This window comes from Podarcis muralis, chromosome 8 (assembly GCF_964188315.1).
Source record: "Podarcis muralis chromosome 8, rPodMur119.hap1.1, whole genome shotgun sequence".
Taxonomy (NCBI): domain Eukaryota; kingdom Metazoa; phylum Chordata; class Lepidosauria; order Squamata; family Lacertidae; genus Podarcis; species Podarcis muralis.
The window spans coordinates 7542389-7555900 of NC_135662.1; the positions used below are offsets into that span (position 1 = coordinate 7542389).

The 13512-nt window shown below is 42.0% G+C and overlaps 1 protein-coding gene and 1 pseudogene across 1 annotated transcript; both read right to left on the minus strand.

The window, feature by feature from the left end:
* Positions 1-1732: 1732 nt before the first annotated feature.
* On the minus strand, positions 1733-2695 carry LOC114601280 (mas-related G-protein coupled receptor member H-like; annotated as a pseudogene).
* Positions 2696-12387: 9692 nt separating this feature from the next.
* Positions 12388-13179, minus strand: LOC114601281 (mas-related G-protein coupled receptor member H-like). Its single transcript, XM_028738493.2, has one exon. The coding sequence runs from the start codon at positions 13177-13179 to the stop codon at positions 12388-12390; it is 792 nt and encodes a 263-aa protein (XP_028594326.2).
* Between the last annotated feature and the right edge of the window lie 333 nt (positions 13180-13512).

The following is a 13512-nucleotide window of genomic DNA, read 5'->3' on the forward strand; positions in this document are numbered from 1 at the left end:
CTGGCATCTCCAGATAGGGCTGCCAGTCAGCATAGGTGCCAGCTCCAAAATAAAATATTTGAGGGGACTGGGCCCCCGCAAAGTTGATGGGCTTTTCCATTCAAATGGTGGATGTGCACTGCACCATGTGATTGATAATTAGGGGGCGGGGCTTGCCTGGGCCCCCACAATATTTCACTCAAGTTTGCACCCCAGCTAGTCATTGTATGCAATACACTGAAGGTTGGCGGTTCAAATCCCCATGTTGGGGTGAGCTCCCATTGTTCTGTCCCAGCTCCTGCCAACCTAGCAGTTTGAAAGCACACCAGTGAAAGTAGATAAATAGGTAATGCTGCGGTGGGAAGGTAAACAGAGGTGTTTCTGTGCACTCTGGTTTCCATCACGGTGCTCCGTTGCACCAGAAACAGTTTAGTCATGTTGGCCACATGACCCGGAAAGCTGTCTGTGGACAAACGCTGGCTCCCTTGATCTGAAAGTGATATGAGCACCGCAACCCTATAGTTGCCTTTGATTAGACTTAACAATCCAGGGGTCCTTTACCTTTTTTTTTACAATACAGAGCTATATGGTCCAATGGTTGCTTAGCTCTCTATGCTCCTTCGGTATATGATTAGGTGAACTATAAATGTCCTTAATACAGTAAATAATTTTTCATATGTGGAACTTCTCGTGTTTGGACCTACAGTAGGTAGCCAAACCTCACCACCCTTGAACAAGAAAGAAATGTCAGCAGATTTGAGATACATCAGATCCTCCCTTAAAGAGGGCACATATTACGGTGAGACCTGGAAAACTGACACCCTGTGTTGTGGGTGAGTACGATTGGTCAGCCATAACACCCAATTGGTAGGTCCCTTGTAGCTGGGTGCAATCTGGCCAATGGGACACAGTCCAAATGGTTCAAGGGACCTATTTATGCCCATGCACATGACCCGGAGCTCCCTCTTTCGGCACGTGCATTGGAACACCCGCCCACCTCTCTCTACTTTTAGGACTTTGCACTTGACTTTGCTATGCCATCGTGTGCCATCTGCCATTGGGACAGGGGCATGGCAGGAATTTTCCCCACTTGGCTGATTGGCTGTTGCCATTTGGGTTTCGCCTGCCGTGTAGCAAATCATCACAACTTGTAAGGTTGCGGAAAGGCTCTGGTTCAGGTATCTGAAGAAGTGTGCATGCACACGAAAGCTCATACCAAGAACTAACTTAGTTGGTCTTTAAGGTGCTACTGGAAGGAATTTTTTTTGTTTTGACTATGGCAGACCAACACGGCTACCTATCTGTATCTGGTTCAGGTGTTAGGGATGGGAGAACACTCTCGCCATCCCTCTGTGAAGGGTATTCCATTAAAGGAATCCATGGACTCAATGGTTTGGTCAACCCCTGAGAGGGGGTTGTGCCCGTGCCTGAATCCAGGGGGACATTTGGGTGGCGGAGTTAGCCTGTTCCCAGCTTTCTGCTTATCCAGGTGTTCACCCTTGGCTGACCTATGCTGGAACCCTGCATGGCAGGGAGCTATTTGAACCAGAGCCTATGCAACCAGTCACTTTCTGTAATCAATAAAGTTGTGGCCTAAATTCTGCCAAAAACAAACCAAAAATTTGAGTCATGCGTGAATTTATTTAGGGGGGAGGTTTCTGGGTCTGAACACACAAATATCTAACTAAGTAGAAACTATAGTGTCTTATTGTAACTAGAGTGATACAGCTAAAACCTGTATTCTTTGGAGTCATCATAAGCGGATTTCAACCGAGGTGGCCTCTACTTACTTTGTAGAGTTTTCTTCTTCTTTGAAAACATTCTGGAGCCTGGCTTCCATGCTCTCCCTAGGCCTGCCTCTTTTCTGTCTCCCAATCAGGAAATATATCAAAGGGTTCACACTGCTGTTAAGAGCAGTGTTTAAGTAGCAATAAGGTAAGGAATAGGGCGCTGGTGAATGGAAAATATAAATGATCATGTAATAGGCATTCAGTGGAAAAGAAAAAAAGATGAAGAAGAACAGAGTAAGCAGGATAACTATTAGTAGTTTCCCCCGCTTTCGTTGTTGTGATTTAAAGCAGACCTTGATAAACAGGATCAGGGTGGAGATAGTCATGAGTGGTAGGCAAAAGAAGCCATTAAAAGTATACTGATAGTATTTTATGAGATCCTGTTTTCCCTTAAAAGTCAGGCAGACAATGAAGTGAATTCCAGGGAGAAGGAAAGAAAACATCCATATTAAGGCACACACAACGGTTGGCAAATATGGCGGCCGGTGGCATCGGTACCAAAGTGGAAACAGGACAGACACACACCTGTCAAGGCTGATAGCTGTCAGCAGAAACTGACCGGCATTGTACACGAATTGGAAAACATCACCAAGGAACACATGCAGAAGGCTCTCCTTCAGACCTCCTACAGTCCAAACTACTTCTATAATCAATTCAACTGTGAGTAAGCCAAAGTCAGCAATGGCGAGGTTCAGGATGTACACGGTAAAAGGACTCCTCTTAATACGGAAGCCAAGCAACCAGATGACATTTCCAGTCCCCCAGCACCCCAAAATGCAAATTACAATTATTAATACAAACAAAACATATAGTTCTAATTCATAATACACAATCGATTTTGTGTCATCATTACTGTTGTTGTTGTTGTTGGAAAAAGTAGTTTCATTGTACGAAAGGGACAAAGATGTTAGGTTGAAACTGGTCATCATCTTCAATCTTTGTTTTTGTGCTTCTTCTGGTATATATATTTCTGCTGGAAGTAAAGAATCAAGGGTGGAATTAGTTTTTGCTAATGTAGCTGAGCCAATGAAGATTGAATTAAAGCTTTCTGTTTACTCTAGTCTTTCTTGCCTTATCCATTACAGCAATTTCCTAAAATATTGTTGAAGTGAAATAATTCTTCCTGGCTCATCTCCAGTTACTGTGGCATTTTCAGGAACACACATTAAAAATAATGATAATTATTAGCCTAGATGCAATGACTAACCTAGACAGCATCTTAAAAAGCAGAGACATCACCTTGTCGACAAAGGTCCATATAGTTAAAGCTATGGTTTTCCCAGTAGTGATGTATGGAAGTCAGAGCTGGACCACAAAGAAGGCTGATCGCCGAAGAATTAATGCTTTTGAATTATGGTGCTGGAGGAGACTCTTGAGAGTCCCATGGACTGCAAGAAGATCCAACGTCTCCATTCTTAAGGAAATCAGCCCTGAGTGCTCACTGGAAGGACAGATCTTGAAGCTGAGGCTCCAATACTTTGGCCACCTCATGAGAAGAGAAGACTCCCTGGAAAAGACCTTGATGTTGGGAAAGGGGGAAAAGGGGACAACAGAGGACAAGATGGTTGTACAGTGTTCTCGAAGCTACCAGCATGAGTTTGACTAAACTGCGGGAGGCAGTGGAAGACAGGAGTGCTTGGTGTGCTCTGGTCCATAGGGTCATGAAGAGTCGGACATGACTAAACAACTAAACAACAACATTAGCCTAGATAGTTCAGCTGGTTAGAGGTTGATACTGGCAACGTCAAAGTTGCAGGTTCAATCCCTGTATGGCACCGCTGCAGATTCCTGCATTGCAGGGGATTGGACTAAATTATCCTCAGGTTTCCTTCCAGCTCTACAGTTCTATGATTCTATGACCTTAGTCTACGTGCTCTGAATTGATTAATTTTTCTATCTTTCCATACATTCCTGTAGATTTTTTTAAAAATCCAGGCTGAAGCTGAACTGCAGATAGTTGCTGACATAATCCCAACACGGCTACCTATCTGTAACTGCAGATAGTTGCTGAGATAATCCCTCTTCCTTCTCCATTCCTGCAGAGCATGGAATCATAGAATCACAGAGTTGGAAACAGAGTTGCACCCTCAATACGGGTCCCCAGTGAGGGTGATCAAGGCTGATTCAGTTTGCAAACTGCACCTGAACCCAGATTGAAGTACCATGAAAACTCTTACAGCATGTTGCTATGCGTGCTAATGCCAAAGAATATGATTGAGAAAACATGCTTAGCTACAAGTATGCTCAGAAACTTTATTATTTATTATTATGTTTTATCAATTAAATTTCCTTCGTTTGAGGATCATAGGTGGTTTACAATATAAAAAACACAAAAATACATACCACCATAACAAACAAAAACAATACCCCACCCCAGGTTAAAAGGCCAACCATTATTTAATTAGCCAAAGACCTGAAGAAGATAAATGCCTTTGCCTAAAGATATGTAATGAAGGTACCAGGTGAGCCTCTCTGGGGAGAACATTGCTTAAATTTGCATAAAGTGCCCTAAAATGCTGAATAATCTTCATTTGATTTTTTTTTATTTTAAGAAATAGCAAATGAGGAATTGGGAAAGCTGAAATTGACAGAGGAAACAAATGAGAAGATGTGATGAAGAAGAAGAAGAAGAAGAGTTTGGATTTGATATCCCGCCTTTCACTCCCCTTCAGGAGTCTCAAAGCAGCTAACATTCTCCTTTCCCTTCCTCCCCCACAACAAACACTCTGTGAGGTGAGTGGGGCTGAGAGACTTCAAAGAAGTGTGACTGGCCCAAGGTCACCCAGCAGCTGCATGTGGAGGAGCGGGGACGCGAACCCGGTTCCCCAGATTACGAGTCCACTGCTCTTAACCACTACACCACACTGGCTCCCTGTGGGGAGGGGAAGAATATGCCACCAAGAATATGCACACACCCAGATTGCAGATTTTTTTGTATTCTTCCTCATTAAATAATGGTTGCTTGCAGAGAACATGTAGTCCTGGTGGGACTTGGTCACCTACTTCATATGCAGCCACGTGGTATGATCTTTTGAAGCCACTAGAGGAGTCAAGGCAGACAAATGAATGGGTGGTTCTGCAACAGATACCATGCAGCAATAGTTATTCATTTATTTAACAGCGTTTATGCAGTATGATCGTGTTCCAGGGGTGGTGTGCATCTACAAAAAAATACATATACTCGAACCACATCTTTGGAAGTGCCCCCATTCTTATCTTTCTAGGACCATGCACTGAGTGGCCCTTGTGTGAGAGCACCCTGGGTAATGTTCTGCAAGGCAGAGAGCTTGAAAGCTGTTTCTGCACCAGGAAAACCCTGTACAAAAAAAAAAGAGTTTTTAAGCTCTCCACCTTCTGTGCATTTCATCTGTGTGATTTCTTGTTTCAACGGGCTTTTGGGATCTGACGGCTTTTAACAAAAGTGCTTGTGCTGTGTTGCTTTCATTGTAATTATTTGTACGGTTTTAATAGATTATGTGTATACAGTTTTAATTCTATCAGTGTTTAATGGTTTTTTAATTATCATACTTTTCTGTGTTTTTAGTGGTTTGTATTTTTACCTGTAAGCCACCTTGAGTCAGGCCAGCAAAAAAGGTGGGGTCTAAATCAATCAGTCAATCAATAATAATAATAATAATAATAATAATAATAATAATAATAATAATAATAATAATTTACACTGGCTGGCCTTCAGCCACATAAAGTCCAATTCACAGACGTTAAACGTGTGTAAGTTGCAATCATATGTATAATTGTAAAAAAGAAACACTCAAAGTGGTTTACAAAAAAATAGCATAGATATAGCATGTCAATTTCTCCTTCGGAATAGAATTTAGTTTCCCTTTCTCTCCCCCACCCTGTTTTTAGTATTATCTTGTACTATGGTGGTTACTAGAAAAAAAGCTTTCCCCTTGCAGTTAGTCATCTCTGCAAAGCTGCTCAGAGAGGGTACATGCAAACTTTAAGGGATGTGCTATTCAAAATACCCATGTAGTGTGGATCTCACTGAGGGGAAAGATAGAGATAACATACATATGCATCAGTGACCATCCTGCTATTACTTGGGTCCATGGTCACACTTAGAGAATTTTCAGAGGAAGCCACCACTTAAATGTCAAAAACAGAGAAGGAGATCTGGAAAGGAATAGATGAATATGAACAAAGTCATTTAGAAATGGTTTGCTTTCATTTTGGTTAGGATGATGACAAAGAAGTTAAGCCAAAATCTTTAGAGAACAGGTTTTCTTTGAGGAGGATGTGAAGGAAGGGAGAATAGGAAGTGGCCTCAAAGAAGAGGAAAATGGGTCACCCATAAAAGGTTCTCTGCACAAAATATCCTACCTTATTCAATTCCACCTGGTTTCCCACCATAAGACTTGGGATCTTCTCTTAGAATTCTTGGGTCTGAATCAAGACCTCTTTTCTGTTTTCAAAAGAGATGTTGCCCATTCAGAAGGCAGCGCACAACCTTGGTCAGAGAACATCAGATAGATTTGTGTTTGTTCAGGAAGGGTGGGGCAGATAATTTTACATCCTGTTAAATTGTGCAAATCAGTTAGCAGGTGCCTCAAATGGCATGTGCAGGTTCTCTTTCTCCTCCTGGGTTCTTCAGCAATCTCCTGTGTGTGTGGTCCGATTCCCTTGATATTGTGTATAATTTGATGCGTTGCATTGTATGTGTCATTCATTATGTGTTATGTACCATTGTGCATTATGCATTACAATGCAATCATCACACACAACAACTCTGTTACAAGGGCAGTGTGCAAAATCCATATATGACCAAAAGCCTCTGGCTGGCAAGCTGGGGTTGGAGGGCAATAGCAAATTGTTTTTTCTTCTCTTCATCATCATCATCATCATCATCATCATCATCATCATCATTTATTCATACCCTGCCCATCTGGCTGGGTTTCTCCAGACACTCTAGGTGGCTTCCAACAAAAGATTAAAAATACATTAAAACATCAGGTAGGTAGCCGTGTTGGTCTGACGCAGTAGAAATAAATAAAAAATAAAATAAAATGGTATCTGAAGTGTGCATGCACACTAAAGCTCATCCCAAGAACAAACTTAGTTGGTCTCTAAGGTGCTACTGGACAATTATATATATACAGTCATATCTCGGGCGAATGTGCTTCGGGTTGAGCACGTTTGAGTTGCGCTCCGCGGCAACTGGGAAGTAACGGAGCGTGTTACTTCCAGGTTTTTCCGCTTGCACATGCGCAGATGCTCAAAATGACGTCACTCGCATGCGCAGAAGTAGCGAAAAGCAATTTGCGCATGTGCAGATGTGCCATCACTAGTTACGTTTGCTTCTAGATGCGAACAGGGCTCCGGAACAGATCCCGTTTGTATCTAGAGGTACCACTGTGTGTATGTGTGTGTATATCTATCTATATCTATCTATCTATCTATCTATCTATCTATCTATCTATCTATCTATCTATCTATCTCTATCTATCTATCTATCTATCTATCTATCTATCTATCTATCTATCATCTATCATCTATCTAATCAGTCATTAAAAGCTTCCCTAAACAGGGCTGTTCAGATGTCTTCTAAAAGTCAGATCGTGTTTATTTCTTAGACATCTGATGGGAGGGTGTTCTACAGGGCAGGTGCCACTACTGAGAAGGCCCTCTGCCTGGTTCCCTGTAACTTCTCACAGGGAGACAACCACCAGAAGGCCCTCAGCGCTGGACCTCAGTGTCTGGGCTGAACAATGGAGGTGGAGATGCTCCTTCATGTGTCCAAGCAAGAAAGTGGAGAGCAGGGTATGGCAACCAGTCTCCCTCTGCTACACTGTGTGTGTTGAAGTAGTGGAGGCAGGCAGAGGTGGAAAAAGAAATCTGACTCCCTCAGCTATGGAAGGGATAACAGAGGCAGAGAGAAAGAGACACATGCAGACGGTGAAGCTCCATTCCAACTTCATTCCAGTCTCCCCCCCCCCCCGCCTGCATCTCTCTCCGCCTTTCCCCTCCCTTCCACAACCAATGGAGCCTGGGTTTCTTCTGCCTCACTCTGCCTCTTACACTTCCATGATCATCTTGCGGTATAAGGAGCCAGGAATCTTTTTCCTCTGTCTCTCTCCCTCTTCCATTCATATTATAAGTCTACCTACCTACCTGCCTACTTAATATACAGACCAATTATGTAATCATTGATCCAATTCCTCCTCTACCCTGTGAACTGTTCCTGTTTAAATGATTCTAACTCCACATATTTCAGTGATTTTCCTCCATAGGGAAGAAGGAGGAGGAGGAGGGGAGGAGGAGTTTGGATTTGATATCCCGCTTTATCACTACCCGAAGGAGTCTCAAAGTGGCTAACAATCTCCTTTCCCTTCCTCCCCCACAACAAACACTCTGACATGAGTGGGGCTGAGAGACTTCAGAGAAGTGTGACTAGCCCAAGGTCACCCAGCAGCTGCATGTGGAGGAGCAGGGAATCAAACCTGGTTCCACAGATTATGAATCTACCGCTCTTAACCACTACACCACACTGGCTGAGATAGCAATTTAAAAATAAATAAAGTCTAATTCCACATCTTTAATTGCATTCTTTATCTCTGTTAAATGATAATTCTATATCATTTAATCATCAAATATGTATAATTGCTTTTCACGTTTCTGTCCTTAACTAACACATTTTATCTAATAGCTACAGCTAAATAAACATATCGGACACCTTCAGGGATTAGGGGATGAGAGCTCCTTAGAATACATTCGTTGTCCCATTGTTACTTCCTACTGCAGAGGAGGTTTGGATTTCCTGAAAAACGGCCCATGTAGCCTCACAAGCACATTGCTGGCCCCACCCCAAAATGTCCCACGCATTACTGAGGTTGTCTGTCCTGCCCTGAAGAAGTCTACATCTGCTTCTGCAAAGCTGTTCAGATACACATGTAAATCCTTCCCCAGGATTTACATTGTTCAATGTTTAGATGATACTGACACCAAAACTAGGATTTGCATGAACAACCCCTTCAGTGAAAAATGCTGTTTTCTTTTGGTTAGAATGCATTGGATAAATTCATGGGTTCATTTGAATTGTCATTGATAGCTGAAGGGAAGTAAACACAAGCTGTGTTTGGATGATAATTTGAGTCTTTGTAAATTGTTTATGATGCTATAAACAGGCATCGAGGCCAAACACTTCTCACCATCTTTCACTCTTGATCTGGTGAACCAAGACTGGACCACAGTTTCTTGGCGTGAAGAAACAGGGGACTCTAGCACAATACCAGCCAGTATTTGCACCAAAGCTGACATGTCAAATGTGATTATTATTATTTCATATTTTTTTCCTTTCTTTTAATTCTTTCTTTAAATCTCTCTCTCCCCCCCTTGTTTTTCTTTTTCTTCTTTTTCTTTTTACCTTCTTTTTCTGGTCTTTTTTCTTTTTGATCTGTTAAGAAAGAGATAAGAGTTAAATATAAAAATTTGAGTAAGTTAAAGTGATGTTCCATAATTTTTCAACTATTGTTAAAGATGGTCACTTGTAATGAACTGATGTAGTAGCTATTGTGGATTTTTGGTTATTGTTGAATCTTAAAGTTTTTTTGTTTTGTTTTTTGTTTTTGTTTTAAAAAGACATGTCATGTAAGGAGGGAAGGTAAAGGGCAAAAAAGGCCGGTTCACCCCAGACTTCATGAACACTGGCATATGGAGCCTCAAAAGTATGCTGCCAGCCACACCTTAAAATGCCCCACACATTGGTATGGAGGTCTGTACTGCACTGAAGAAATTCTCTGTCTATGTCTGCAAACCTGTTCAGATATACATGTAAATGCTTCCCCAGCATTTACATTGCCCAATGTTTAGATGACACTAAAACTAGGATTTGAATAAACAGCTCCCTGAATGCAAAATTTTGTTTTCCTTTTGGTTAGAATGTATTTGATAAATGCATAGGATCATTTAAATTGCCATTGATACCCGATAGATTTGTATAATGTCATTATGATATCGGCAGTTTTATTTCCAATTCCTTTCCTAATGATCCCTAGCATGGAATTTGCCTTCCAAAGCACATTCTCTTGTATACGCCTGTTTAGGGCTGTGCAAAGCCAACCCCACTATGGTTTTCAATACACCTTTGAAGAGAAACAAAGCTGGGCGAAGATAGTGTTATATCTTGTGGCAAACTTTGGGTCAGGTATAATGAATCAGAGAGATCAAGAGACAATAAATAAATAAATAAATAAATAAATAAATAAATAAATGTGCTGGAATAGCTTGCAATCAGAAAATTTGCAGAAACCAGAGAAACTCCAAAGTCCTGAGGAAAATTCAGTGTTTCAAGCTCACTGCAAAATGTACAGGAACTCATACAGAAATCTTCATCTGTACTTAAACAGTTTGGCAGTATCATGTGATGAGAAAAATGATTGCCAGTGGGTGATCAAGCTTTTCACCCGCAAACCTGAGAGGAGATTCTTCCCCTCTAAGAATAGGTGGAAGAAAAGTAGGTTTCCAAGTGGTGGAGGAGGGTAAAATCAACTCTGACTATTTCAGGAGAGATGCAGTTGTTGAACAGAATCATAAAAAAGTTTCTAAATTTCAATTCTCAACCGGTTAAAAGAATCATGGATAAGGAAAAAAGAACAAAACACATTTAAGGTTATATCAAATGAAAGAGACAACTATGTGCAGGATTAATTAACTATGCTGGCCCCCATATATTTGCCTATCTTAAAAGGGAGGCTGGTGGTGCTGTGGTCTAAACCACTGAGCCTCTTGGGCTTGCCGATCACAAGGTTGGTGGTTCGAATCCCTGCGATGGAGTGAGCTCCCGTTGCTCTGTCTCAGCTCCTGCCAACCGAGCAGTTCGAAAGCAAGCCAACGCAATTATATAAGCAGGTACTGTTGTGGTGGGAGGTATTCCATTGTGCCAGAAGTAATGCTGGCCATGTGACCCAGAAAGCTGTCTGTGGACAAACACCGGCTCCCTCAGCCTGAAAGCGAGATGGGTGCCACAACCCCATAGTCACCTTTGAGTGGACTTACCTGTCCAGGGGTCATTCAACTTTACTTTTACCTAATAAACACTTGGGGTGCTTGCTGATCCTCTGTCTGCCACAGGCTTGTCCTTCAGATAACTAGAATCACCACCTTGTGAAAGTATTGTTTTAATACAAGTATTGCAACGACATGTTTAGGCAGTATACTATGAGGGAAATATACATAGTCAATTTGCAACATTTTTTGCATTTAAACAGAAATATGTTTACAAATCTCAACAGTTTACAAATCTCAACAAAAATAAATCAATATTAGGAATACTTTTTTCCATGTGATGTAGACGCCAGTTCAACTGAAACATGGAGGTTATCTGTAATCAATGGAATGGAGGTTATCTGTGATCAATATGCCTAACGGTCTGAGAAGAATGTCATAGAATCATAGAATCATAGAGTTGGAAGAGACCACAAGGGCCATCGAGTCCAACCCCCTGCCAAGCAGGAAACACCATCAGAGCACTCCTGACATATGGTTGTCAAGCCTCTGCTTAAAGACCTCCAAAGACGGAGACTCCACCACACTCCTTGGCAGCAAATTCCACTGTCGAACAGCTCTTACTGTCAGGAAGTTCTTCCTAATGTTTAGGTGGAATCTTCTTTCTTGTAGTTTGGATCCATTGCTCCGTGTCCGCTTCTCTGGAGCAGCAGAAAACAACCTTTCTCCCTCCTCTATGTGACATCCTTTTATATATTTGAACATGGCTATCATATCACCCCTTAACCTCCTCTTCTCCAGGCTAAACATGCCCAGCTCCCTTAGCCATTCCTCATAAGGCATCATTTCCAGGCCTTTGACCATTTTGGTTGCCCTCCTCTGGACACGTTCCAGTTTGTCAGTGTCCTTCTTGAACTGTCAATCAACTCTACAGTAAGGCAGGTGCAGCAGGTGTGGCCATTTTCCCACTGTCTTGTGGAATCATTTGCAGTTGATGTGGCCTGATGAAGTGTGCAAGATACTTGCAGCTTTGCATCTGACAATGTGCCATTTGGATCCCTGCCCATCCTAGCTGGTGAACGCCAATGGAGAAGTGTGTGTGTGTCATTGGGTTCAGGGTTTAGCAAACACTTCATTGTATGATGGTGATAGAGCATTCCATTTTGGGATAAGGTAGTGGAAAGAGTCATTGTCAAGAGTGTGGTCTCCCTCTCAAACGTGTCTGAAAGCTGTGCCTGTTCTCCCTGCCTTCCGTCTCCCTGGGAATTAATGACAGTTTAATCCCCTCCAGCTGTTCCTGGAGGTGACAGATTACCGCAATTTCAATCTGGGTCCAGGACTGAGACACAAGGAGCATGATGCTGCTTCTCTTGGTAGCTTTTGATAACATTGAACATGATATCCTGCTGCACCAGCTCTGTGGGATGGGTCAGATTTAGATAGTCACATTGAAGGCTGATCCTTCAGACCCCACAGCTACGCTCTATGTTTCTACAGGGCTATCCAAAGTCAATCTATTTGAGTTTTTACAAAGCACAAACAAGAATCCTTAGCACTAGAATGTGGAGCACAGAAGCTCTGTTGAATTTTATGTTGAGAGAAAGATTGGGTAGAAAAATACTGAATGAAGAATAAATAAACAACACATGCATCATAACTAGGTTTCCAGTTCCTCTCTACTCTCTCCCTCCTCCACAAAGATTTTCTTTAGTATACTCTCCATGCTTCTCCTAGTATTGTCCCCCCTCCGTCTCCCAACCAGGAAATAGATCAATGGATTAACACTGCTGTTTAGGCAGGCACAGAAGTAACCATAACGCATAATATGGGAGGGCAAGTGCTGATTAAGCACTTTCATACAGGAAAAAACATTCAGTGGGAAAGAAAAAATGAGAAAGAAGAATAGAGTCAGCAAGATGGCTACCAAACGTTTTCCTCGCTGGTATGGTTGTGATTTAAAATAGACTTTGATGAACAGAGTCAGAGTGGACATAGTTAAGAGTGGGAGACAAATGATGCCATTTATGAAGAACTGCAAGTGTTTTAGGAAATAATATGTAAATTCATGTGTCAAGAAAAGAGTGAAGTGAATTGCAGGGAGAAGAAAGGACAGGACCCACAACAGGGCAGAGACAGTGCTGGATAAGTGTGTTGGCCGGTGACATCGATACCAAAGTGGGAAGAGGACAGACACACACCTGTCAATGCTGATGGCTGTCAGCAGAAATTGGCCAACACTGTACGTGAATAGGAAGAGGTCATTGAACAATACACTTATAAGATCACGATACAAATTAGTTATGCTCCAGTATATTAGTAGAATACTTTCAACAATGAGCAACCCAAAGTCAGCAGCGGACAGGTTCACAATGTATGTCGAGAAAGTGCTCCTCTTAATGCGGACGCCAAGCAGCCAGATGACAGTCCCGTTGCCCCACAGCCCAAACATGATGAAGGGAAGAGTGATGGGGAAAAAAATATATGTTTCTAAATTATATTTAGCAATTGATCCTGGATCATCATTGTTGGTACCATTGTTTGGAAACTCTGTGCAGTCGTATGTCGCTGGATATCCTTTGCTGACATCAAAACGAAGCAAGGATGGGTGAATGAAATTAGCCATTCTGTTCAAATTTTGCTTTCGGGTTCTTCTGCTGTAGAATCGCCTCCTAAAAGAACAGAGGGAGGGAGGGGTGGAGTCAGTCCCTGCTACTGATCTGGACAAATACCGTATTTTTCGCCCTATAAGACACACTTTTTCCCTCCTAAAAAGTAAGGGGAA

What these genes read in the sequence shown, in the direction of transcription:
- LOC114601281 (XM_028738493.2), bottom strand. Translation starts at nt 13,179, where the DNA reads ATGTTTGGGCTGTGGGGCAACGGGACTGTCATCTGGCTGCTTGGCGTC.